Source organism: Peromyscus leucopus, chromosome 20, assembly GCF_004664715.2.
Source record: "Peromyscus leucopus breed LL Stock chromosome 20, UCI_PerLeu_2.1, whole genome shotgun sequence".
NCBI classification, from domain to species: domain Eukaryota; kingdom Metazoa; phylum Chordata; class Mammalia; order Rodentia; family Cricetidae; genus Peromyscus; species Peromyscus leucopus.
This window is the reverse complement of record NC_051080.1, coordinates 64,721,353-64,749,230: the sequence shown is the minus strand read 5'-3', so window position 1 is coordinate 64,749,230 and position 27,878 is coordinate 64,721,353. Positions and strand designations below refer to the sequence as shown.

The window sequence follows — 27,878 nt, the reverse complement described above, 5'->3', positions numbered from 1 at the left end:
ATACATTTATTATTTGTTCCTTATAACAACTTTAGGAGCTGGGAACTCGGACCATTCCCATTTTACAGAAAAGGAAACTGAAGGAATGGAAGCTTGTGTTGTTGAGTAACTTTCCCAGGCATTCTGATCACAGACTCTGGGTTCTTTGAGCTTAGCATGTGCTAACCTGTGGCCTTGTGCAGACCCATAGTCAAAGTTTACTTCCTCAAATAATTAGGAAACTCAGATAAAAAGAGTGAAGAGTAACACATAGGCAGATGTACCAATTGATCCTGTGTTTCTGAGGTGCCATACACACTAAATGCTGTTGCAAGGATGTGAATCACTTGTATGTGAATCACAAATGCTTTTATATTGAAAAGGACATTAGAGTTACCTACTCCAACCTCTACCATTATAAAATAAAGCTCAGAAAATTTAAGGGGCTTCCAAGCCCCCCAGCAAGTTAAAGTCACCTAAGGTATGAGACCTGGTATTCACCATGTCTTTTTGGTCAAGGAGCCCACAGATGGTCTGGAAGACTGGATTATGCCAGGCCATAAGGCAGGAACCATTATGCATTGGTTCTCAACCTGTGGGTCACAACCCCTTTGGCAAACCTCCAGTTCCAAAAATATTTACATTATGATTCATACTATAGCAATGAAGTAGCAATGAAAATAATTTTATAGTTGGGGGTCACCACAGCATGAGAACTGTATTAAAGAGTTGCAGCCTTAGGAAGGTTGAGAACCACTGCACTATGAGGTAATATTCGATTCTTTGCAAGTAGCTCTTCCTAATGTGGAATGTATAGACAACTTGGGCAACAGATGTCACTGAGGCACAGTGACCCAGCATCACATTTCTGAGTAAAGATTCTAAGTAAAGTGAAGACATACAGATGGGTTCCCTAGCCTTGCAGCTGGTTTACTAAACTCCATGGAAAGAACAGAAAGACAGAGCTAAGGAAACTAAAGAACTGTGGCTTCACAGATGTAGGGTTCCATTGAATAAGAGTCCTGAACCAGGCCCCTCAGGGAACAAAGGATTTACGGTAATTAGGTAAGAGGTGACCTTTCCCATAGCACTGGAATCCAGGAAATGTTTCTATTGACCAGAACCACAGGGCAGGGTGGGACACAGTGCTGGAGCTTAGTCACTGTCTGTCCATCTACCAGCCTCTTATCGTGGAGTCCAGGGGCTGAGTTTACTCTCTGGGAGGAGGGTGAAAACCACAGAGACTAGAGGAAAAGCAGACCATGTGACCTCCAGGATGGCAGATGTCACAGCCAACCAGCCAATTGGGCAAGTGGCATCCATTTTCGGGCTGTTGCTTTCTTTGTTTGTGACAAAAGTATCCCAACAGAGCCTGGAACACTTGGTAAAAAGCAGACATATAAACCCTACAAACAGTAACTACAATAAGTAGTTCAATAGTTCGAATTATCTTCTAATTCTCCACGTTCTTCAAGCTCCAATTTAAAGGGCCCTCTCTTCCGGAAGCATGCCTTAAACTGGAGAAAAGATGATACATAATGTTCACTGAGCTCACAAAGTGAGTTGCACACCAGCATTCATCTCTCTCTGCTTCCTGACTGTGGATGCAGTGTGACCGGCCGCCTCAGGCTCCCAAGCCATGGTGTCCTGACCATGGTGGGCTGTATCTTCAAACTGTGAGCCATAAAACCCATTTGAAGTTGGTTTTAGTCAGTTGTTTTCTCACAGAAAAGAGAAAAGCAGCTAGGAAAGAGGTTACATCCTCTGCCCAAAGAGACAAACAGAGGTGAGCATGTCACCAGTGGTGGCCCAGAGGGTGACCACCGCACTGTACTGACACAATTTAAATCCAGCTGTCTTACTCAGAGGCCTAAAATTTTAATCACTGAGCTTTCTAGTTGGGGCATAGTATTTTAAGATGTGTTACTTTTGTTTATGTTGCATTTGTTTAACTCTGTGAAGCTATGTTACTGTGCCTGTCGAAAACATCTGATGGCCTAATAAAGAGCAGAACAGCCAATGGTGAGGCAGGAGAAAGGATAGGTGGGGCTGGCAGTCAGATAGAATATTCAGAAGGGGGGAGAAGAAGGGGGAGGAATGAGAGAAGAAGTAACCAGAGAAGGAGGAGGCCAGCCACACAGCCACACAGCAAGCCATGGAGTAAGAAACAAAGAGAGGTATACAAGAATAGAGAAAGATAAAAGCCCCAAGGCTAAAGATAAATGGGATTATTTAGGTTAAGGAAAGCTGGCAAGAAACAAGCCAAGCTAAGGCCAGGCATTTATAATTAAGAATAAGCCTCTATGTGTGACTTATTTGAGAGCTGGGTGGCAGGCCCCTCAAAAGAGTTAAACCAAACAACAACACTTTCTAACCCCATAAATGACAGCAATTTATAGTTCCGAATGCACTCATCACTTCCTGCTTCCTGTTGGATGCATTTTGCATGAGTCCTCTCCCCGTTTACATCATAAGCTCTGTGGAGTTAGGCTCTGGATTTACTCTTGCTCATGTTGAGCAGGATGCTTTTTATGAAGCTGTTCAATCAGCATTCACAGAGTTTAGAAACGGTCACATTCCCAGGCTGGCTACGGTCTGTGAGAGCGAGGCAGAGGAGAGAGAAGCTTCCATAAGTAATGAGGGACGCTAGGAAAAGGCAACATCAGAGGGTCTCTTGGTGTCCAGATGTGCAGTGAGGATGCTGCAGCCTGTGACCCTGGGGCCCTGTGACCCTGGGAAGCTGAAAAGGAAAAAAGACACAGCAAGAAAGGATTGATGGGGACAGGTTGATCTTCTCAGGCTGCGGGAAACATAGAGGCCCTGGGTAGCAGCTTTAAAATGTGTCCACAAAATCTTAGCTAATTTCCCCCTAACTCTATTCCGGAGTTCTGCATAAAGGCCAGATAAAATGATTTGTTCGTGGCAAGAAGAAGAAATGCAGCAGAAATGTCAGTCTGTGACATTATGGCTTGATCATGGCCTTGCTCCCTCTTATATCACCACTCTAGGAGGAAGGAAATGAACTGCCATGCTGTAACAATACTCAGAATTTATGGGAGGCTCCCTATAGTAAGGAATTGCATTCTCATGCCATTAGCTACCAAGGTGCCAAGGCCTCCTGAGTGTCATGCAGCCATCTTGAGATGGGTCTTCCAGTCCTGTGACACCTTCAAAGGATCATAGCTTCTACCAAGATCTTAATGAAACTTTCTTCCAAGGAACGTTGGGACCAGAACCCTTGTAGTAAGGTATTCCCAATAAGCATTGGATGTCAAGCCACTAAGCTTTGTGCAACAACAGATGGCTAATGAGTCTGACAAAGAAACTACCACCACCAAGACACCAAGACGAGAAGGGGGTGGAGACATAGAAGCACCAGGATTATCCTGTGTCTACCTCCTTCTGCACAATAGCCCAGTAGCCTTCTCTATATCTCCTCATAGCTTCTTTCTTCTTGGATATCTCTATCCAACGTGGCTCACAGCAAGAATGGCTACCAGACAGGCAGATGTAGGACATATATGCTTGAGTGACCACAACACATCACACAAGCTACCCACCACATGCAAAGTCAAGTTTACACACACACACACACACACACACACACACACACACACACACACAGCGTGCGCGTGCATACGCTCACTGCCCCATGCAGACCATGCCAGTTCCAACCCCAACAAACTGATGATACACATTTCTAGAGAACGTTTCCCAGATGAGCATTCAAGGAGAGGTGTGGAAAAAGCCAAGACACAAACAGCAGGCAACGAGCTCTAAATAGCCGCTCCTTGGTGGAGGGAGCAAGCTGTGGGTAGCGGCTATAAAGACATTGCAAGCTTAACCATGTGCATGCTAAAAGATCTGATGACAATTTATATACACTTTCTCGTCAGCCCCCAGAAGTTGTCTATGACAGAGTGACCTATAAGACCTCATTTAGCTGAAGAATAAACGGGAACCTAGGGCAGTGTAGTTTTAGAGCCATGAGTAAAACTAATGCCAGGGTTTCCAACCCCTGCTCTGAGTTCTCCCCGGTGGTTTCTTAGGATCCCAGTTGGAAAAATAAATAGTTCTTGCAAGGTAAGGATGATTCTCATACTGCAGGCCTGAGATCTTCCCAGCTTCCCTAGGAACAGACAACTCTGGGCAAGCAGTTATCATCTCCCTTATGTTGACCTGAGAGACATTCCCAGAGGCAGAATTAGCCAGGCTCTTCTGGAATCAACCCTCCTCTGCTGCTGCTGACATGCAGAACTCATCCACTTGTTTGACTACAAACCATACAATTAGGATAAAAAGTGAGAGGACAGTCCCAGTTGATGCTCGTCTTGACACCCCAGTCTCTTGCCCATACTACAGCGTTGGGCTGGGGCAATGCTGATGTTTTAATGGTGGGAACTCACTGAGGATGGGTGTTCTGCGGGGCTGTGACTTCATCCTGGGTTTATGAGGTTTCTCACGTTCTCATCCCCCAGCTTGTTGCCTGTTCTTCTCTCCTTTCTTTCCTCTTCCTATATGGTCCCACATCCAAAAAATACTCCAACGTAATGCAGCCAAACAAAACTCAACAGCAGAGTTTCCTCATCCATCAAACCACCCTCTCCCATCAAGGTCTCCGACCACTTTTATGTCTCCTTTGAGTTCCCATGAGATCCACACTTGAGAGGTTCTGAAGAAGTCTAGCATGAGCATATGGCCACACTGCTTGCAAGGACAGAGGGCATACCCCAGGACTCAGCACTAGGCCAGCATAATTCTGCCAGGAAGCTGAGACCTGTATAGGAAAAGGTCTTCTGGAGCCATGGCCAGCGCTGTCTCCCTCTGCCCTGGGCTCCCCTACCGTCAGGCCCAGAGAAGCTGTGCTCACACCTACCTCTGGGGGGGCTGTGAAAGATTCCACCTCCACCTCCATGGAGTTGGTCTTGTCAGCTGCCTGCTGGGCTCTGCCTTCCTCGGTTTTGTCAGCCTTGTCCTTGCTTGAGCCTTTAGAAGATTTGGAGTCTTTGTCTTTGGAAGACAGCTTCAGCTCCTTCAGAGCTTTGGAGAACTTAGACTCCTGGGCGCCCCCGGAGAGGATTTCCACAGCAATTTCCACCAAGATCCGGCCCCTGAAGGCCACGCCTTCCCCAAAGCCCTCATTCAACTCCTGGTAGTCATCCATGAGACTCTGGTTCCTGGGGGAGCCGTACAGGTTAATCCAGGCAGGTCCAAAGGTGGGAAGAAAGCCTGGGGGAAACCCAAGTGTTAGGGATCTTAATGAACTTCCACCTTTACCACGTTTGGTTTATAGAAGTTGCATGTAAAAATACACAATATACAGACAAAAGAAAATATTGAAAAGGCATCCCCTCCAAAGACGATATTTTGCTCAGTTTCCATCTAGTCTTTCTTTTACACATTTACACTTTTCACCCTTGTGACATTACAAAGGGCACTGTACACCCATTTCCCACCATTCAGTCATCAAATGTTTATTTATTCCTAACATGAGCTAGGCAACACACTAGATGTTTACATTAATATCTACATTATAAACATTGTATATGCGTGGTGTTGCAAGAACAAGTGATAGGTTGATGAACCATGGAGGAACGGGGTGAAGAGGTCGTGAACCGGCTGGAAAGAGCACGGAGAAGAGTATGTGAGCTGAGTTTGGACAGGTGAGAGGTCTTAAGGCCTTGTTACGGATTTTTCTCACTATCTTAGTATCCTTAAGAATATGTTAAAGGGATTCTCACCAAATTGAGGATGTAATCGTGTCTCTTAAGACCATTGTAGCTACCATGTGAATGAAGGCCTGCAAGAACGGCTATGGGCAAACTGCTTTGGGAACCATTTCATCATGAAAGCTAAGGGCACTGTAGCTTGGACTAGTAGAGTAGGGTGGTAGAGACAGTGAGAAATGAATGTTCTAAAATAGTTCCTAAACATTGAACTGAAAAGACCTGGTGATTTTAACTTATTCCTGTCATAAGGGGTTTCTCTTCTTAATATAGACCATCTGAGAAAATGTATGCTATCTATGAGAACATATGTGAACACAATGTCCCTTGATTTTTCAGCACTTGGAATCAAACCCAAGACCTTTCACCTTGTAGGCAAGTGCTCTTACCATTGACCTACACCTTCAATTCTCGCATGCTCCTTTGTGAAAGGCAAAACAACATGTTTCTGAAGACTCAACTGGGTGGGTTCAAATCCCAGCTTTGGGACTTTGCAGCTGTGTGAGATTGGGCAAAATTCTTCACTTCCTTGTGCCTCAGTTTCTTCATCTGGAGGAAAAGCTAATAGTGCCTACCTCATCTATCAAGATTAACAGGATAGTATCTATCAAGTGTTTCATATGGACCCTTGGGACATGCCCTACTATTATGAATAAAGAGGGAGTCATCATTTCTTTATCAATTTGCCCACAGTTGCTAAGTAAATGTTTACACACACACACACACACACACACACACACACACACACACACCCATAAATGTCTCTTTTCTTCCACCTTGACTTCTCTAGACTAGATTCTATTCTTCAGATTCTGTTCTCCTTTGAGTAAACTTAAAGATGCCGCAATATTATTGTTAAAAAGGATAGAAAGATTTTATGGTTCTCTGGTGTCTACTTCTAAAACATAAACATATATCTTTCTGAAAACCATCAAGAGGCTCCTAAAATGCTGTGAATAAAACATGTTAACATCTAGTTGAGAAAGTGTAGATGGATGAGTGTGTGTGTGTGTGTGTGTGTGTGTGTGTGTTTTTATATACAAAGTGGTAAGTGCTGCTGCAATATCAAGAAACAGACAACATAATTCATTGAGGGCTTTCTGTAAAGCCAATCTGTGAAGGACATAAAAATACAGAAATACACAAGTCTCTGCTCTTGGAAAATACTCATCTAGTTAAGAGAAAATAAAGCTAATGTCATCTCTACATGACATATGATTAGATCTGTTTAACATATACATATATGTGTGTTTGTATTTGACCATTTAATTGTATATATTTGTGATATATGTATGTAGGTATGCATGTATATATGTGTATTTATCAACTGACATACATTTGCAGTGCAGAGAAAGATTGTTATGAATTTAAAAGGGGGTTAATTTAGTAATTCTTATACACCAATGTGATTTTGGAAATAGTCATATACCGAGTAGGGATTCTTCCCCTGCCTGCCTCCTTCAGCACTCTGTGGGTTACCTGAGGCTCTCCTGGCTCAATGAGTTCACAATCACCCACAGCCCTTGCCACCCTCACACTGTTCCCATTAGGTGACTGGGAACATAATTTTTATGTAGGAGGGAAAATCAACCACTGGAATATGCAAAAACTGTTCACACAGAACCATGCAAAGACATGGAGGAGGACAGATTTGGCCTATAGATCTTAGTTTACCAACCTTTGGTTTTATCAGAATTCCATTTTGTGACACACCTCAGGTAGGTAGCACTGGTCATGGAAGACCTGAGACCAGAGCTGGGTTCCATCCACTAGCTTAACTGAGCCAGGCCACAGACCACAGAACCGTGAAAGGTGTTAGCACATGCCTACGGGGCCCACTCTCTTTAAAGGTAACTATGCCTTTGAGACCTCCTTCCAAATCAGACACGGGAAACTCTACCTTTATCTCCATCCTGCTCATTGGAGATCTTCTTCAGGTCAATGAAGTGGGTTGCCAGGGCGACGTCATTCATGCTGCCTTCATCCCACACCTGAATTTTCACCCTCCGGCACAAGGGAGGGAACATTTCCTTGAAGACCACCTGCTCATGCCACACAGGGTCAGCACAGTTCTTTTGCACTGAAGTTCGCCCCTAAAAGTACAGCCAGGAAGAAGTGAGCCAGGGGAATAAATGGCTAAAGAAAACACTTCAAAGCATCTGGGGATAAAAAGGGAATTACCAAAGACGAGCTTGCTTCCCAGGACACCTATGCAAACCAACTGCACCCCATTAACATTATTGGTGACCTAGATGCAATGTGGAGCATTGGGGCAAAGGCGTTGTTCTTGGAAATTTCTACTCAACAGGTAAGTGTTGGGGTGAATGCCTGTGACATGAACATGAGCTGTTCTATACAGCTCCAGGAAAGCAGCAGACATAGCTAGACCCTGAGCTCATGTCTACGTAAAGACGCAGGTGCATGTTATATATAACCTTCAGGGAATCAGGGCTGCAGCCTGGGCCTCCGTTTCCTTGCCATACATGGGAATGATGTCCTATATGCCCTCCAAATTCAACCCAAGTTAGCAATACCCCAGCATTTACTCCTACTGATGGGAAGGGACAGGGCCATATTTTGAAAGTATAAAATACATTCAAAGTTTCAAAGTTCGGTAAGGCAGAATCCAGCTTTGGCCATGAACCTAGGCCTTGATTCTTCCGATGGCTCTTGAGAAAGGAACAGAGGTGTCTAGCAATAGGAGGACTACCTGGAACATTGGGAAATAGGTCAGGGGGGAGTGATAATTCTTCAGGGCCTAGGGCCTGGTACTTGCTTAGAGAAATAGTCAGAGGTGAGGAAATACACGTTTCTCCCTGACCCTAAGCTGCACCAATCCAACCATAGCTCCTCTCTACAAGGTCCAGTGAGGTACGAGTGGGTAAGCCTCCTCTACACTCCCCTTCTTGTGACAAGGTCTTCTCTGGGACGCTTTTAACCTGATTTCATTTGGTGAAAAAATGTTCTGGATGCAGAGCAGGACATAATTGTCACTACTGGTGACAAAGTTTCCTCACCGTCTGCCCAGCGAAGGACACCTCCACGAAGGGATCCACGAGGTCCTTACTGTCGCCCACAAACGCTTTGGTGACGTTTGCCATAATGCTGGAGTTCATTTTGGGTAGCCCTTCTGCTCTATACAGCCTCACATAGAATCTGGCCCAAGGTCTCTCTGATGGAAATCCTTGAGGGATCAGAATGTTCCTAGGGGGGAAAAAGATTTTTAGATGAATAGGTCTGTCACTCAAGAGCAGGGAGAAAGGACAGGCACAGGTTGGAGGCAGAAAGAAAAATCTGGCTATAGAAAAACGCCGGAATTCATCACTAAACCAAGTTTTCATTCTAGTTCCTTCTAGAATTTTTTTTGCCATAAACCAGTGGTTGAAAGTATGATTCTTTTGAAGACAAAACAGTTACATGTGGATAAATCATACAATCTCAAGAATGGCTTATTCACATAACGCATACACTTATGGCTCAGGAAACATGGAAAAGGAGGTAGGAAGACAGAGCAGAGGAAAACTGCCGCACAATAGTCTTTTCTTTAAACAACAACAAAAGGACACAAAGAGGGGAATAGGGAAGAGGGGTTTGATCTGGGAGGGGTGGGAGTGAGGAGTCGGGGGGATATGAACAAGATGCATTATATGAAATTCTCAAAGAATTAATGATAGCAATAATGATAACAAAGCTTATCTAAAATAAGCTGTTACAGAAAAACAGTGTTCTTGTCCCAGAATCTGAGCTCCCGAAAAAGCCACAGCTTTGAGAAGATACATTCAGGGGTTGCCGACAGAGCGGGGTCTCTGGCGGACAAGCCATGAGCCTGGCAGCATTCACACACCCATACGGAAAGGAGTGGAGAGAGGAAAAGAGACATAAAGTGGACAGACAAATAAGTTCTCTTCTAGGGCTCTCGGTGGGTCGGCCTCACTTCTCTATTTGCTCCTCAGCGTCGAAGGTTTTGGGGCTGGTCTTTAAGACGTCGCCTTTCCCGGTCACACTGATGTCACACTTCAGGTAGCCCTTGGTACCGGTCCTGATGTCGCCAGGGTCCGTAAGCAGTGCCCACTTGTCGCAGAATTGGTGACCTATAAACACACTTTGTAAGTGCATCCTTTGCAGACGGGCCAGTGGCTCCCACATCCCTCCCCACACCCGCAGGCTCCTGGTTCCCTCCTTCTGCTGCTCAGCATGGTAGCCGTCCCCAGATAGCCCCAGTCCCCAGGCTACCCACTCTCTTCTCTTCCCTCCTCCTCCCTTCCTTCCAACCCTCTTGTCTGACTTTCTTCTCCAACTGACCATGAGTATTTGGGAGACCTTCAGTCTAGAGAACCACACAGAAAACGCGCAGCTTTGCTGATCAGAGAGTAAACCGAAGAAGAGTAAGAGAGCAAGATGGGAAGGAGGGGCTTGCTCACCAGGCTGGTTGTACACCGTCCCCACATCCACTCGGAAAGAGCCAATCAGGATGCTTCCTATCAGCTTGTGATGTAAGACCTATAAAAGATGGAGTACCAAGCCTGACTCATTTGTCCTTGAAGATATATCTGTGAAACAGACTCAATTCAGCAAAGAGACTCCTAGGACTTGACCCTTGTCTGGATTTGACCTTGTCTGGAGCACACTGGTCATCAACCCATAGGGTCCTAAGTGTCTCATCGGTACCTCTTTCTCTAGCAGCTTTTTCTGTCCCTCTGCTGGAAGGATGCATGACACTCTCAGTGCCCAGAAGGTTTCTTTAATCAAATGAAATGAACCATGGTAAGCTACCCTTCAATACCCACCTCTTCCCCCTCAAACTTGGCCCATTCTTCAGTGGCTAGAGCAAATGTCACCTCCTCCAAGGGTCTGTCCTTGGTCTCCCGGGCTGCCACTGTTCTTTCCTCAGCCTCCAAAACATTTTTCACAACTTTCTTGAGAGCTTATCATGCGTTGCCAGATGTATGGTACTGAACAACAGAGTAAGTTCTGTACAGTATGGGGTGTGTGTGTGTGTGTGTGTGTGTGTGTGTGTGTGTGTGTTCTCATTAGCAGTGTGCAGAGTGTCTAGCCTGGGTACAGCAACATGCTGAAAGGCTGGTGGCACCAAGAGGAAGTCCTGAAGGAAGGTGGCGTAGTCAGTGCTGTATCTAGAAGTCACAGTGTATGAGACACTGAGGGAAAAGCTGGACTACTTTAGTCTTTAATCCAGAAGAGAGGAGCTGTCGGGAAGTGGACTGTGTGACTGAAGGGCCCTCAAATCTTAGGCATGTTGCATCCAGAAAAGGGGTCAGGTTCCCTGCGTGGTTCTTGAGTAACAGGTTGAGATTTCAACTCAGTTAAGGATGCTATTTCTTTGGCTGGTTAGAATCTCTCAGCAATGAAGGATTCATTCTCCAGAAGTAGTGACATTCCCGTCACTGGAACCCCAGGGCCTCAAGAACTCCATGTCATCCTAGAGGTACCTCCGAGATTCCTGCTAACTATAAATACTATGATTTCTTTGGTTAAGGGCAGTGTTCCTTTGATTCTATCCACCATGCGCCTCGTTCATAATGAATTTCAATGAATATTCAGTGGGTTAATGGATGGTTGAAAGAAGGGTGAATGGTAGGTTCGTGGAGCTTCTGAGTGGCTCTTTTTGTCAGAGGCAGTAAGAAAAAGTAGTCAGCTGACCTCAAGAAATGACAGCCATCCCTATTTTTCTTCCTCCTCCTCTCTCTCTCTCTCTCTCTCTCTCTCTCTCTCTCTCTCTCTCTCTCTCTCTCTGGCTGTGACTTGTTAGTGTTGACAGAGGGGAAGCAAGGACAGCTTGCTTGGCTTCAGCGGAGGAGCTATTTAGGACCACACACGAAAAGCCGCCTCATTTTCTGTGGCTAACATGACTCCCTGAGGTCTGAGGAGGATCAGATGCCTGTCTCAAGTTCCTTTCACAATGTAAATGTCTCTGCGAAAGATGGAATGCAAGACCCTCAACCGATTCGTCCAGCCACACAGGAGACCTCTTTAAGGTATCTGCCTGCTGGCTGAGTGCCAGGCGAGCCTATTGAAGTTGGCTATGAGGTTACTAGGCTCTGAGGATGTGTCACACACACTGTGCTGAGGTCCTGGGTTCCTTGGGCCACTGTTAAAGGAAAATTGCCTATGGTACCACCAGGGCGTATTATTATACCATGGTTATTCCAAGAGCTTCTAACTATAGTCACACCCACCCCACCCCTTTTTAATAATATTCTTAATTTGTTATTGAGAATTTCACAATATACAGTGTAGTTTTGATCATATCCACCCCCCACCCCCCCCCCACCCCCCATTCTTTCTGGAACACTCTAACATGTCTACCTCCTAAATTCATGTGTTTCCCCCATTTTTTTACTTCCCACTAAATCCAGTTAATGCTGCCCATATGTGCTTGGATTGGGGACTATCCACTAGAACATAGGCAACCTATCAGTGACCATACTCCCAAAGAATAAGGACCCTGGCTACTCCAGAAACCATCCACTGCCAGTAGTTCCTCAGCTGGGGGTGGAGCCTCATGAGTCCTTCTCCCATTCACACTGGAATTTGGCTGGCTTGTTATTATATCCACAGCAGTTTCATGGCTGTGATGGGAGTAGCCAAACATTGTCTGATTGAATTTAAGGACTGCTCCCCAGGAGAGACTTTATGCCTAGGAATACAAACCTGGTCCAAAGGCCATGGATGGGGAGTGACAGGTCCCAGAGGGGAACCTACTACTGTTATTTTGCTAGGTGGCCATGCTGTCAGACTATCTTCTAAATACTTACATTTATACATCTAAATCCGTGCTGCTCTCTGCCTTGGTCAGGTAATCTGCAGTGGGCAGTGGTTAAACAAGGACTCATAACCGTCAAAGTGCCCTAACACATGACGATAAGTCATCTATCTCCCTTTCCTTAACACCGAATTCATTCTGCGCACACTGGCTTTCAGTTTATGAACCAGCAGAAAAATTGCGTTAGACATAAGAGGGAGGGGTTTCCATCAAAATCTTTGGTCTCTCCCCCCAGGGGTCTTTTAAGAACGACAAGACTGTCTTCTCCCAAAGAAGGAAGGAGGCAGGCAAATCAGCTTTGGTCCTATGTCTAAAATTCCATGTGTCCCTCACACAGTCATGACTCTTGTCTATGATAGGACTTAGAGGCCTGGTGATGAACTTCCTCTGCAACCTAGGATGTCCCTCAGCTGATGCAAGGCCAGCGTCATCGAGTGACTGTTGGAGTGACGGCACAAAGCCCTGGGAGCCATCCCAGCTCCCAAAATACCTTCTGCATCCTTGTCATCACATCTGAAACTCAAATACTAAGAATGTTTGGCTCTCGGTGACTTTCCATTCCTCAAGAGTCACATTCTTCAAGTGCTCCTGGGCAGGACGGTATCATACCACTGGAACCCAGGCCTTAGGAGGGGACTTCGTTGACATTCAGCTGCAGTTAAAAGGTCATATCGCCTATGCATTGATCTAGTGTGTGAGCGAGTGATAAAAACAGGCCAGGAGGAGAAGGACAGGGAAGAAAGCTTCCAAGATGAATGGCAGCCTAGCATTTCCCACCAGAGTCGGCTTGACTGTTGAGGGAACCGTTTCCTCCTTCTCCACACACTTTTACCGACATATAGAGCAGGAGTTCTGTTCTTTGAGAAGTCTTTGGAAGACAGCACCTGTTCACTCTTCAGCCCTCACCCTATCACCCTCAGGCACACCCAGCCAGCCTCACACCCCTCTCTCTGGAAGAAGTGGCTGTTTTCTGAGATTGAAGGATACATGCCATCATCTGCCACCCACTGTCTTCGGTCCCTTTACTGAACAGTGTGCAGTTGGTAATGAGCTCAGCCAGCCATTTCTGCTCACATTTGGGACAAGATGACTTCAGCATGCATACTTTTCCTTTCCTATTCCTACCATCCATCTAAGCCTGGATGAGGCCCCCAGAAAGCCCAGGGAGCGTTCACTTTTTCTACTCTTTGGTCCGGATTTGCGGACAAACTTCCTCTCCCTGGAGGGGCCAAGGAAGATCTGTCCAGGAGATCCAACTCCCTTTGCAAAGATCCTGAGGTTCACACTCAGTGGCAACTTTCAAGAATGCCAGAATGCTGCAAATAATTTCCCCTGCTCATTAGGCATTATCAGTGAGGAGGTGAACATATGCGATCCCTCCCTGGTTCCTATTCCTGTTTCTCTATTTACCACTGACTAGGAGAAGAGATGGTTATGATTAATTAGCATAGCTATCATCCCAATAGAAAAACATAACATTAACTTGATTTTTAAAAAATAACTGAAAAATGGCAGTCAATTAAGATGTCATTTACAACATATGCTTCATATCCCCACATCCAATTAGCCAAAGTTTTCTGTAGTTTACTGCTCGCTTCCAAGAAGCAAAGATTCTCTTGAGATGGGTTTTCTTCCTAAAATCTCCCGTATTGGGGATTTCAAGCTTTAGCCTGCTACTTCCCCAGTCACCGACCCATATTTATCCTCCTGAATCCAGGCATCGCTAACCATGCTGAGCTGCCCCAAAACGTTGCTCGTGCCTAGAGTCTCTCCTCCTGGCCCCAAGCACCACCACCTGCAATGGTATACTTACTGAGATCTTGATGATCTTGTCAAAAAGATGCACTTGGGGTCCAATGAAGTCAAACACGAAGTACTGTAAAACATGAAGTCCATCTTGGTCATCAAACCCCCAGTTTACATCTAAGAACCTCGTTCCTGGAGTGGGTTAGAACTGCATCACTCTAATCCACTGCTGCTTAGTCCTTATTGGCAACAGTAGATCAGTGTTTGACTGGTTTGTTCCCTACTGAAGGTCATTTAGGTTGCTTTCTGTTGTTTTATATATTATATTTAAAATGCCACCAACCACATTCTTGCATAGGATAGCTATAATTATTCCTCTAACCTAAACATAAGGAGAAGTTTTAGATCATGGATTGTATGAAGTTTTAGTAGTATTCAAAGTTCTTCCTTGAGGGACTAATAACACTATTAAAATTTTATGTACACCTAATCCATTATCCAAAAATTCTACTTATGTAGAATTTTATGTAGTAACTATTAGTTACTTTTTCCATTTTTGTGGTAAAATACCATGAGCAAGGTGTGAAAAAAAGAGTCTATTTTGGCTTATAGTTTCAGGGGGACAAGATCTGTCGTTGTGGGGAGGCTTGGCTCTAGAGCAGAAAACTGAGAGCTCCTACACCAACCACAAACACAAAGCAGAAGGAAAAAACTGGCAGTGGCACCAGGCTTTTCATCTCAAAGCCCGCCTCCAGGGACATACTCCTGCAGCAAGGCTTCATCTCCTAAACCTCCCCAGACAGTGACACCAACGGAGGAGCAGTGTTCAAATATCTGCCTATGGGGGACATTCTCATTTAAACCACCATAAAAGGCATTCGTTTTACATTCTGGCTTTTGCCGTGTCTTTTCCAACCCTTGATATTGCTAGTTCTTTACCTGTTTGGTTTCTTGTGATAGCTGAAAATGGTATCTTGGAGTAGTTTTAACTTTGAGTGAACACATTTAAAATCTTTCTCGGGATTTTTCTATTTCAAACATTCTTGTAAAATTATCAAGATTAACCATGGAAGGAATGAAAAAAAAGATGAAGGATAGAGACTTTTAGGATGGGAAAAGTTATTAAATTCCAGAGTTAAAGAATTACCTTGGGGCTGGCAATATGGCTCTGTGGGTAAAGGCACTTCTCCAGAATCCACAAGGTGGAAGGCAAGAACTGATTCCTGCAAGCTGTCCTCTGATCTCCATGATCATGACCATGATACATGCACACATGTGTGCACATGCTCACACACAGATAACTGAACTGTAAGAATTATCTATATGGATCCTCAAATTTGCATATAAGAAGACTGATGATTAAAGAGATTAACAGGTGATGGGTGACCAGATTCATAATTCTAGTTACTTCTGGCTCTCAAGCCACACTTTGATTCTCCTAAAGAAGGGACTAGACAGTGGACGTTTCATAGAGGTTGAGTCAATTTCCTCTCAAATGAGGTTGTAGAATTTAAAGGTACAGAAGACTGGGGGGTGTTACATGAGTTGGCTGATGGAGGAGGAAGAATGGCATGGGTTAGGAAGGATAGGGACACTGTTGTGTCCTGGGTTCTTCCCTTTGCTCTGAGGCAAAGATATTAAAGAATGATAAATTGTGGAAAGACATACCAGTGGGGAGAAAAACAATGACAACGAACACCTTTCTTTCCTGGAGTAAAATAAAAAAACTAAACTACCATGTGCTATACTAGGAGGCCTTCAAAATGGTGGTCCCTGGGGCTGAGGTGTGGCCCCATAGTAGAACTCCTGCCTGGCTTATGTGTTTGATCCCCAGTGCTATCAAAAATAAATAAATTTAAAGATGTTAAATATGTGGTCTTTAATAAGAAAACAGGTATGACCTTTAAAGAAAATTTTCATATGTAATGTCCATATACATATATACTTTGTACACATTTTACTATAGATTTAAATGTCTGGAACTCGAAATATACATGGACATTTCACTTCAGTGAAATTCTTCACTCTACTAAGGATGAACAATCCTTTGGATGGATCAATCAGTTCTACTACTTGCTGCCTTCAGCTAAGTTTCATTGTTGTACTCTAATGCCTTATAGACTTCTGGACCTGCACCCACTGTTCTAGCTAGCAAGCAAATATTCACCCATCCCTTCTTCCTCCTCCAACACCCGATAACCTCGGCCTTCGAGGTGAGAAGTTGTGACAAATGTCCCTGGCTTGCCTTCCGTTCTTTTTCTTGGTTTCCTCCTTGCTGCACTCGGGCTCAGTTTAATGCCATTTAGAGCCAAGGCTTGCAGGCATAATCATGACATTTGACAAGTGAGTGGGGCTTTGTGGTTTCAGAGCATTTGTGTACACACTCTTTAATATCACATCCGTGCCAAAAAGAGGGAGGGAAGAGGGGGGCCAGAGATGGGGGAGTAACATCTGGGAGGCTTGGGGACAGTAACGACAAAGAGGAAAGGAATTAACAGCTCAAATGTGATTGGGGGGTTTCCAGTTAATGTCATTATCCATGCTGTCTCCGCCTTCCTTGTAGATTATCGCTAGGGCAGTAATGACGACTCCACAGCACTTTTTTTGGCAATTCATGTTGTCAGGCAATTTGGCAATATCCAAGTTTAAATCCCTCAGTCGGACCACGTAAGTATATTTTAAGTACTAGCCAAAGGCTAAAAGTTTTAGTGTTCATAGCTGAGAGACTAAGCAGGAAATTAGGACCTATGAAAGCAAAGGAAAATCCTCCAGCCCTGAAGCCGAAGCGAGCTTGGCCTGTGTGAGCAGCTGTGCCTTACCCCAGGGCCCACTGTTCTGTAGAAAGAACAAGGCCTACGACAAGTGTTACTGAGTCTGTCACTGGGGCACAGACTTGTATTCCTGTACATGCTTGGGATCTCTCTGGAAGATCCTTGAGTATGGTGAGAATGAATCTTTCCAGGGATGAAATCTAGGGTACTAGGACCCAAACATTAGTGGGAAATGAGGTTTTCCATCATACATTATTGTATACTCTGCTTTATTTTTACAAAATAACATTTTATTTACAAAGAGACTGTTTAGAAACTTCCCTCTTTGGGGTCTTCCTTTAAAATTTCTATGCATTGCCCGGCAGTGGTGGCACATGCCTTTAATCCCAGCACTCGGGAGGCAGAGGCAGGTGGATCTCTGTGAGTTCGTGGCCAGCCTGGGCTACAGAGTGAGTTCCAGGAAAGGTGCAAAGCTACACAGAGAAACCCTGTCTCAAAAAAAAAATTCTATGCATCTTAGAAAAACACAAGTGTTTTGCTTTCCAACAAAGTATGCTTATTTCAAATTCAGTCATTAAATTTTCAGTGTGGCTCCTGTACCGTGTCTCTAACCAACATTCGAGGTTCATGGAACGCAACCCCAAGGCTTAGAAGCAGGGCAATGAGCTGGTGAGAAATAAGAAAGCCAGCCTCTGTTCACTGTCATATTCTCAGCGCTTCAGGGCTGTGCATGGAAAGAGCTCAGACTGTGCTCTGAACTTAGGTGGGAGACAGAGGAGGAGCCCTGAGGAGCTCAGCTTTCCTGCTTGGCTGAGGAACCCTTGTATGTCACCGACGGGGATGTGGGCCCAGAGGATGCTCTGTGACTTGCCTCATTATAAAACGGGCTGTTGGTTCCCTCCTTCACTGTGCTCTGCTTCTTCTCCTCCCCAATCTCAATGGTCACAACCGGGTCGATGTTCTCCCCCACCAGCTGGCGGGCCTCAGTGATGGTTATGGCGATCTGTAACACAAAACAGCGCTCATGCCTCTCTGGCCATTGCTCTTCATTCTCATGATGGGGATGCTGGGTAGGATGAGCCAATCACTTACTTGATAGTTTTGAGATTTGACCTCCCCATCATGGATCTTAGTCAGCAGTTTTGCTCTATTGAAGTAAAGTTTAATATACTGTTTTATATTTGTGGATATTGTACACAAGTATAAAATAAAAAATAAACAATGTAACAGCAAATTAATATATCTCAAGTAAGAACATACTTCAGATGTGTAAGCCATGGTAACATTTTTTCCAAGAGTTTCTAAATGCCTTCATTTACACTCTGTCACAGAGTCCCTCTACATCTTAAATATAAGCAGACAAGTAGCTTCCTATGACTCAGTTTCCCTGTCCTAGTAATGAGGCTAATATCATTTATATCACAAAGCAATTACTAGAATTAAATAATAGAATGCATACAGGTATTTAACCAAGTGTCTAGCAAGAATAAACGCTTGTGTTTTTATATGTAAGTTTTCCCATGTCGTTTGTTTATAACCTTACAGAAATAACAATTCCTCAGAAAATTGGAGGCAAGGATGGGTCGAAGTAAGGATCTGCCCTTTGCCTGACTAGTTTTAGACCCAGGAACTCTTTATCCTTTCAGAAGATATAAAAATTTTGAGTGTTGTGATTGCTTTTGAAAGGATTGGTAAAGGAGGAAATTGGAAGGGAAGACCAAAACGTCATCTAACTGAGTTTCACAATCCCAGGGAATTCATTTATCTAGACTGTCTCAGGTAATTGAAAATAGATGTGCAACACCTGGGCACTTAGATATTGGCTAATCACGAGCAGAGAAGGATCCTTGTTTCCACAGAAGTGGCAATGTGTGGAAAATGAACTGAGAGTGAGGTGAATTGAATTTTGTTCATCTGGCTTCTAACAGTGACATGGTGTACCTGCCTTCATCCCGTGTCTGCTGACTGTAATTCAGCCCAGTAGAAAATGCTGTAAGCTACAAAAAATAATTCCCAAGACTTTTGGATCAGACTGATCTGAGTTAGAATATTTTTCTCCTCAATTTTAGGCTTTCTATTTAATTTCCTTATCTGAAATAATAATTCCTATCACAAATGGTTAACTCTGAGGGCTGAAGGTGAAGAAAATGTATATATCATTCACATGCTCATAATCAAATGGCAAATTCAGTCTAATTACTCATAATTTGAAACCTAGTGTTTGGCTTAGTTAAGAGTAAGATAAAGATGAATAGGCCACCATCTCTGCCTTTGTAGAGTTAGCAATCTATCCAGGGGAAAGAGGGCCAAGGCCTATAAGGAAAGATCTAGTATGTAAGTGTAAAATGTCCCATGGGGGTATGTGTGTGATGGAAGAGCTGTAGAGATAAAATTCCCTGGGTCTCAGTGAGCAAGAAAGACCTAAGTACAGAGGTAGGGTCTGAACCAGTATTGGGAGGGCAGAATTTCAGTCCGTGGGGAATGCTCTGACCAAGGAGGAAGAACAGGCCATCACTCCTTACTTCTCCTCCTTCTGCTCTCCTCTCTTCTGTAAATGACCTGGGACACCACGAAAGATGCTTGGGAATAACTGAAGTGCCTAGTCAGAAGCCACAGGGTGGGGATGGTAGTTATCAAGGTGCAGTGGAGACAGAGAGAGAGTGTGACAGTGTGCACACAAAAATGTTGCATCTGCTTTTAAGTGTCACCCCTGTGTTTGTTCAATGACTTCTACCCATCTCCCACTTCCTTCTAGCCTTCCCCTACATCTACCATGATGTCACAGCTTAGAAAGACCAGCTCAGGTACCCAGAGAGGTACCAATTTGTATTCCTGTTAGTAACTCATCTGCATGGAAAGAGAACGGAAGGGCCTGATAAACGACCACTCATCAGATACTGACATAAACAAATGCAGTAGACAGAAAACACTGGCGACCCCAATGACTGGCTTCTCCCCTGGATCTGCATCTTATTGTCCCCCTCCCACTCCAACCCGGGCTGGCCCCGTAGCTTGCATTGGTCAACTCGGTGCATCAGAAATGACCTCGACTAGTTCTGAGCCTAAGTCTCAAGAGACCTCATGTGCCTCCACTCTCCCCAACCCTGCCACGCCTAATGTTGGAGCACACTCTCTGTCTGCCCTGTGGTGAGTACAGTGGTCCTGGCCCTAGATCAGGCGCCCACCCTGGGCTAAAACCACTAAGCTGCCAAGGGACTGCATACATGTGAATAACAATTTGACAATAGTTTGGGATCACTGAAGCTATCTAACCGACCCACAGACTCAAGGGTAACAATAAAGGTTTATATTAAGCCACTCATTGGGGTGGCTTTGTTTTGGTTTGGTTTCACAATCACAGGCAACTGGTACAGCATGCAGAAGCCAGTTTCTTCTGAATCTCCTCTGGTCATTTAAGAAGCACCTTCTCATTTGGAAGAAACACGAAACTAGGGTAATTGGGATCCTGATGAATTAAAGAGTAGGTTAAGGACAGCGCCCAAACCTGCCTTCCGCTCTTGGGCTCATCTCTGAACTCCCAGGAATGTAACCAGAGTCATTTAAAGTCTGAAGCTAGTGGGACCAGATTCTGCTGAAGGCTGACCAGCATCTGGAGGCTGGCGCTCAGAGAGAAGCTGAGTGGACACAGAACTCTCTTCCTTTCCTAGACCTTTGGCTCCTGAGAGACACTGACTATGTCTTTTCTCCAATTCTCTGAGAGCCTGGCACACTCACGGTGCAAAGTGGGTGTGCTGACTACCTGTTAAAAACACCATACCTCCTCTTTGGAGGAGCCGTGGGGCCAGGAGTGATAGAAGTATCATCATGAATCACGTCTCCCTCTGGTCCTTCCTGGTGAGAAGGCCCTTCCTGTGGTGCTTCAGAGTCGCTCTGACCATCTGTAGACACAAATGAAGAAAGAGAATCTTGTTAAATCAAAGCAAGGTGGTAAGCAAGCCTCCGCTTTGTGTCCACTACCATAGGAGGCACCAGAGCTCTGCCACTGTTGAATTTGATGTTGTATTGACAGAAAAGCCAGGCAAGCAGACACAAAATTGTGCATGCGTGTGTGTGTGTGTGTGTGTGTGTGTGTGTGTGTGTGTGTGTGTGTGTTCATATATAAGAACAAACAGAAGGTTCAAACAAACAGAGTCACAAATTAAGGAAATCCATCCAAGATCTTGACTAGACGATATCCAAAGCAAATGAAACAGGAAACTGGAGGCAAGATCCCAGTGAGTGGTCATTCTTGGATGTGCTGGCCGGCTTCGAATGACAAAATGTTGTGCTGTAAAAAGAGAGGGCCTCATCCTTGGACCCTACAAGTGGTGTCTTGTACAGTGAGAACAAAACCAGGTTGGCCAGGGCCACGGTAGACACAGCTAAGACGGTTAAAACAGAGCAGGGAGAGTCTTCCGGATTAGCAGGTAGGTCCTCATTGCAATCACCTGTATCCTCACAAGAGGGCACAGAGGGAGATTTTAAACAGGACCCAAGACAGCTTTGTGACCCTGGAGGCAAAGGTTCCACTAACCAATATCACGAAGCAAGGAACAGCCCAGCCTCATCCACTTTGTTATGCTTTAGATCTTAGATGTCCCCGAGGCCAAGTGTTGACAGCCTGGTGGTCAAATTATGTCACATCTGGGAGGTGGTAGTCCTGTAAGGTGTAGGGCCTAGTGAAAGGGAGTTATGTCACCAGGGGTGTGTCTGTGCAGTGGAGACTGGGACCCTGGCAGAAGTCTCCCCCCACCTCTCCCAGCTTTGCTCTGTCATGAATTCCCTGTTGTGATGTTTGGTCCAGCTACTGGCCCCAAAACAGCAGAACCCAGCAACCGTGAACTGAAGCCATGAGCTAAAACACATCTTTCCTCCCTATTGTTAGGGCTAAAACCTGGACAAAGGGCTAACTGAAGTACTTAGCTAACATATTAAAGCAGACCTGACTGCCACGTTCTCCCAGCATCCCTCAGTCCCTAGCTGTTACAGGGTATGGCTGGCACGCCCAGCTCCCTACCCTGAACTCTCCAGCCCAGGGGCTGGGCTGCTCTATATAATCCAGCCATTTTGGCTAGGATGGTCCTTCTTACATTTTACCCTCCTGGCCTTCTGACTCTCCCCTTCCCGACTCTCCTCATATGGCCTGGTTCAGGGTCATGTTCACTCTGGACCCTCCCAGATGTTTCTGCCTCTGGCTATGCTCTCCCTCATATCTACAAACAAAGCAAAACAACAACAACAATGACAACAAAAACACCTCCTCTACCATACCTAGGAGCAGTCATGTTCTCCACTTTATTATTATTTTTATTATTATTCACTTATCAGATGATCACCTCAGGTGTTCTGTCAGTGATGGAACGCTGACCAAATGCACCAGAGGTTGGAGGGAGGAAGAAGGGTTCTTGAGATCTTTGACCCAGGAATGCTGAGTTCAGGCATCCAGGCTTCATAACTGTGAGAGAATAATTTTTTGTGCTGTTTTAAGTTACCAAATGACCTGCCCTAGAAAGGACAGCTTACTAGGAAGCCCGAGGAAACAAAGTTAGAAGCACTTAGCAAACCCTAGTGAGTGGGTTGCAGTCATATCCCCAGGTTCTTCCTTTCTAACCCAGATTCCAGCTAAACTCATGGCGACATTGCCCGGATGCCAAGATGGTTTCAGTTCCCCAGATGATGATCAAAGGCGCTGCACATATACATGTTACTTACTTTCTCTTGGTTCTATGATTTTCTTATCTCTATTTAAGGCAGAGCTGAAGCCTGCTATACCAGAGTCATTAGGAAAAGAAACAATGTCCCAGCCCTGTGCCTGTCACAGCCTAAGAAGGGTGGCTTAAATGAGTCATAAAAAAAAAAAAAACTCCTGATTTTTTTTTCCTTCTATAAAATGAGAACTGAGTAAGGAAAGAGTTCCCAAAACATTGTAAAGCAACCAGGATCCTTTTTTTTTTTTTTTTTACAGATGTAATTGTATTTTGAAACTCTCTTTTCCTCTTTATCACCCTCCTTCTGTGTGTGTGTGTGTGTGTGTGTGTGTGTGTGTGTGTGTGTGTGTGTGTGCAATTTAAATAATCTTGTCATCTAGACACTCTCCATGGATCAAAGCAGTGGAGATTATGGAGAAAAAGGTCTCAAAATGACACAAGTATACAAAAAGCTCATTTGTTCCAAGTTTTCTGGGTGTTATTTTGTGGGGTGGAAACGAAGCTTTTCACAGGGCTTATGACTCAACTATAAATACATCAACTGAATTACTTCTAATATACTTTCCAGCTTTAGCATGCTTGGGTTCTGGTTTTAACTGGACAACTGTGCTCAGCAACCTTGAATCAGACGACAGATGGGCTCTAGCAGCCCACTGCCCGGGAGCTGGTGTCCCTAGGCATGGTCTCATTAGACTCTCAGTAGCTACGGAGAGGAAAGCTGATGAAGAGGAACAGAATTTACTGCAGTCTCAGTTGGGAAAGTCTAGTGAAAGCCAGACAAAAGGGTTCTTGGAATTAACACTGGTGCCTGGCCGAGCACCTTGCAGCCTTGTAGCAACAATATAAAAAACATTTTCTGCAGACTGCAGAGTCTTATGGGCGCAGAACTGCTCACATGGGTACAAATGTGTAGTAAGCATCCTTAGGTACCTCACAAAAGCTAGACAGTGTGCAAGGTTAGATGCTGGAGAGGCATCTAACAGACCATGCGCCCCTTCCTCCAAGCTTATCCTCGGGAGGGCGGCGAGAGAGGCCCCCAGAGATCTCAAGGTAGGAAAGTCTCCAGCTGCAGCTTCTCTATGGCAGCCACTCATTCACTGACTGTAAGTGCAGGATGATCTTCACAAAACACAAATGAAGGATAGCATGTGACTTCTCTTGATGCCTTCCAGTGGCTTCCCATCCTGCTTAGAAAACCATCCGAAGTCCGCACGACTCAGTGCCAATGCCTTCCCCCATCTGGCTTCCACGTGCTCCTCCTGACAACCTAGCCCTATCACCTTTCACGGCTCTCTGCCCACCCAGGCCTTCCTCAGTTCCTTCTGACTTAACTCTGGCCCAACCTGCTCTTCATCCATTAGTTTTTTTCTACACACACACACACAGACACACACACACACACACACACACACACTGAGCTCCTATCTCTGTTGCCTGTTCCCTAGTGGCCTCCTTCCCACTTTGAAAGTCTTGCTTTGAATGTGACTTCTCTGGATGCAGACAGTCTCTGTGTCAATGAGCCAGGAATACATAGAGACTCCCCACCCCAACCCCCAACCCCCAACAGCCTCCCGCTCAGCCCAATGTCTAAGCTTCCTCCTATTGGTCCTCACTTGTAATGCCCTTGCCGCAGTGAGGGTCCTGACGGCGGCGTTACTGAATTGGATGACTGGGACGGCTACAGGATGATGTGGATGTAGGGAGCCCACAGAAGTTCATGCAGTTGTTTGAGCTCAGAGCAGCTACTCTGCTCCTATCCCATCCTCCCAAATGAAGAGAAAGAGAGAGGAAGGGCAGAGGGAGGAAGAGGAAGAGGGAGAAGGAGAGAGCTTTTACCAGAACCTAGAAAAAGGGGGAGTCAGGTTGAGTCAGACCCTGGTTCTTCCAGCTGAGGGAAACAGCCAGCTGAACCCCAAGTTCTCTCAAACCCACTTCAAGCCTCCTGCTGGGGTCCCATTGGCCAGATTCCACCTGAGAACAGAGGCTGAGGGATCTGGGTCATACATACATCCTGAGACAGGACAGTGGAGAAGGGTGGGAACTGATCCGGAAGGCAGAGGAGTTCCGCCCAAGGTTGTCTTCTCTCCATGTTGGCCCCACATTATATGCCAAACCTAGCCTGGGACCAGACACTTAGCAGGTATTCCACTAACTTTCACTGAAGAACTGAGTGAATGAATGAATGAATGGTCAGAGGAGTTACAACTTGAGCAACTAATGAACAGAGGGGTTAGAGTACCAACAATTTTGACATAATTGCAATGCCTCAAACTAAACATGAAATAGATTTAAGGGTACCTAAACATATCACACACACACACACACACACACACACACACACACACACACCACAAACCCTAGCTTCCCAAGCAAAACCAAGAGGGAAGGACCAAAGATTCTGCTCTGGCACCCATGTTTGTCCCTTCCCTGCAGGGCCAGCCCCTCCCAGCAGGATGGATACCATTTACTTTCTAGGAGGGGCTGATAGACGCCTGCCCTGTTTGTTTTGTGGGCTGAAGACTTAACCAGAACTAGTCACAGGGCTAGCTCCCCTGGCATGCCTGTTGTTGAGCCTCTCATCTCCTCCCTGCTGGGTAGTAAGGGGGAACTCCTGACCAGAGGCCATCCCAGCAGCCAAGAAAGCCCAGGCTCTCGGTGTCAACTTTCCTACTTACAAGGGACTCACTGGGGCAAGCCACTCACCCGTTAGAACCTCCGTTCTGAAACACAGGTAACAGAACCTACCGCTCAGGGTCATGAATGATGCATGTCAAGTAACACATGTCGGAAAGCTCATTGAATATGTCGTATGTGTAAATTGCATAAGGTCCCAGGGGGAAGGGACCATCTCTTAGTCAACCTGGTGTCCCCAAGACTTAATTTCAAGGACCAGGAAAAGATCCGGACGGAGCCTTTTAAATCTCCCATCCATACATATTATCAATTTGATTGAATAAACAAGTATTCCTTTTAAGTACTCAGGATAGGAGGAGGAGAGTGTGTGTGTGTGTGTGTGTGTGTGTGTGTGTGTGTGTGTGTGTGTGTTTAGGCCAGAGGTCAACTTTGTGTGTCTTCCTCAGTCATTCATCAGCTTGACTTTTGAAACAACATCTCCTATTGGTCTGGACCTTACTGATTGAGAAAGGCTGGCTCAGCCAGCCCCCGGGGATCTGCCTGACTCTGCCACCTCAGGACTGGAATTGCACACCACTCTACTGGCTTTTTCAAGTGGGTTCTTAGGATCACACTCAGGTCCTCATGTGTGTATGACAGAGCCATCATCCTAGACTTCCTATTAAGCTTTAAGCCTTGTAGCCACTGAAAACACACTGCACCCCCTTCCCATCTAAGGGTAACTCTTAGTCATGACCACCAACATCTCAGTATGAATGAGTGTCCATTGCTTTCTCTCTAAGACTGAGTTTTACTCAGAGCAAAGAATGGCTTGAGGTGGGGCGTGGGGCTACAGTGCAGCTATGGTGAATGATACCTCAAGATGTGTGAAGATGGACTATACCCATTACACCATTTGGGTCTAGAAATGGTCCAGAATGCCAGCCTTTGACTGGATGTTATCCAAGCCACTAGGCGGATGTCTCCAGGCGACCACCCCAGCCAGACCTGTCCACTTGGAAACCACAGATGCAGTGTGATTTCATCAATGCTGAGTGTCTACCCAGTGCAAGCCTTGGTCCTCCCTTGGCAGAAGGAATGACCCATTCAAGGCACAGAAGGCCAGGCAGCCTAGACTGAGCTCACAAAGCAGCTGCTTCCCAGCAGGCTCCCTGAGGCTCTGGGCAAGCTGACTGACAGACATTCTATGCAGACAGAGCCTTCTTAAAAGGACCTAGTCCCACTTGGTTTAGGCTCTACTGTTGCCATCTTGAAATCCCTCTTAACGTCTTAACAATGGCTCTACATTTTCACCCACACCCCGCCTTACAAATTCTGCAGCTAGCCTTTGCCATGCATGAATTGTATTCTCTCTGTCTCTGTAATCTTGTCGGGAAAACTGGGGTAATGATCCCTGCTGGTAATGAGATAATGTATAGAAAGCCCCCTCCCATCTTACTTTGAGAATCCTGACTTTTACTTTGAAAAATGCCCTTGATCCTCTTCCAGGGCTGTGTGAGGTCAGCTTGGTGACCCGTGCCATGCCCGTTTGGTAATGGGAGACTCCTGAGCCACTTATCCAGTGAAAACAAAGGCAAAAACTGAGCTTGAGCCTGTCGCCACTGTCTCAGATGGACCATGGCGCTCCATGGCGCAGCAGGTCTGTACCCCACCCCTGTTTGTCGACGATGTTGGGCCTTGGGGTGATTTCCCTGAGGCCCACACCTGTGTTCAGAAGAACCTGAGAGTCAGCAGGCAGATTACTGCACCCCGCACCACAGACAGCCACATTCTCAAGTAAGGAGAGTCCCCCCTGTGAGGCCCTTTGGCCTGGGTAGTGGGCAGCACCCCACCTCACACCTCACCTTGTGCACCCTTGTTGGTGAGGATCAACCCCTTCTCTGCTTTAATTTTCTTCTTCTTTTTCAGCTTCAGCCCAAACATTCCTTTCCTGCAAAAAAAAAAAAAAAACCTCATCAATCCAATCATGGAAATGAATCATCGCCCCTGCTGGGAAGAAGCAAGCACACAGAGATGGAACATCCTACTGGCTGGCCAGCCCCCTCGTCTACCCAGGGTGGGAGTCAATAGAAGGTGTTGGGAGAGCCTCACCAGTCCCCCAGGTCCTCCTTCTTGTCCAGAAACTACCGCACATGATGGGAGACAGGCTGGGGGTTGTCATCGTGCTAGCCTGGAACCTCTAATGTCTTCTGGCTTGCCCATGCCAGGTGCTAGGATCGACTCTTAAAGAATGACATCCTTTGCTAAAGACAACAATCGTCTCCTCTCCAAATTACCGATGAGGAACCAGAGAGGGTGGCAACAGTTTCTCAGGCCACACAGCTCCTGGAAATCTGCTTAGTCTCACAAGCCACTATGACCACCGAGAAACCTGAACCTCCCAATCCGCTTGGCAACCATCCCTTGAGCTGGCTCTCACACTGCTTCTAAGGCCGAGAGGCTCTGGTACCTGCTCAGGCCATGCCGTCAGCACACTGCTCAACTGGTCCATGGTGTGTGCCCCCAAATGTGAGCACAGTGGAGGACTTCGATT

The 27,878-nt window shown here is 45.6% G+C and overlaps 1 protein-coding gene across 2 annotated transcripts in view; it reads right to left on the bottom strand.

The window, feature by feature from the left end:
* Window positions 1–27,268, bottom strand: part of Fer1l6 (fer-1 like family member 6) — a 122,429-nt gene extending 95,161 nt beyond the window's left edge. For both annotated transcript variants that reach the window (XM_037197798.1, XM_028871879.2), the window contains exons 1-10: window positions 27,190–27,268; window positions 20,782–20,902; window positions 18,096–18,150; window positions 17,875–18,006; window positions 14,300–14,362; window positions 10,127–10,205; window positions 9,640–9,796; window positions 8,723–8,909; window positions 7,606–7,798; window positions 4,856–5,208 (exon numbers count right to left, since the gene is read on the bottom strand). In XM_037197798.1, coding sequence (XP_037053693.1) covers window positions 4,856–5,208; window positions 7,606–7,798; window positions 8,723–8,909; window positions 9,640–9,796; window positions 10,127–10,205; window positions 14,300–14,362; window positions 17,875–18,006; window positions 18,096–18,150; window positions 20,782–20,902; window positions 27,190–27,268 — 1,419 coding nt within the window. The remainder of the gene's footprint in view (window positions 1–4,855; window positions 5,209–7,605; window positions 7,799–8,722; window positions 8,910–9,639; window positions 9,797–10,126; window positions 10,206–14,299; window positions 14,363–17,874; window positions 18,007–18,095; window positions 18,151–20,781; window positions 20,903–27,189) is intronic.
* Window positions 27,269–27,878: the final 610 nt, after the last annotated feature.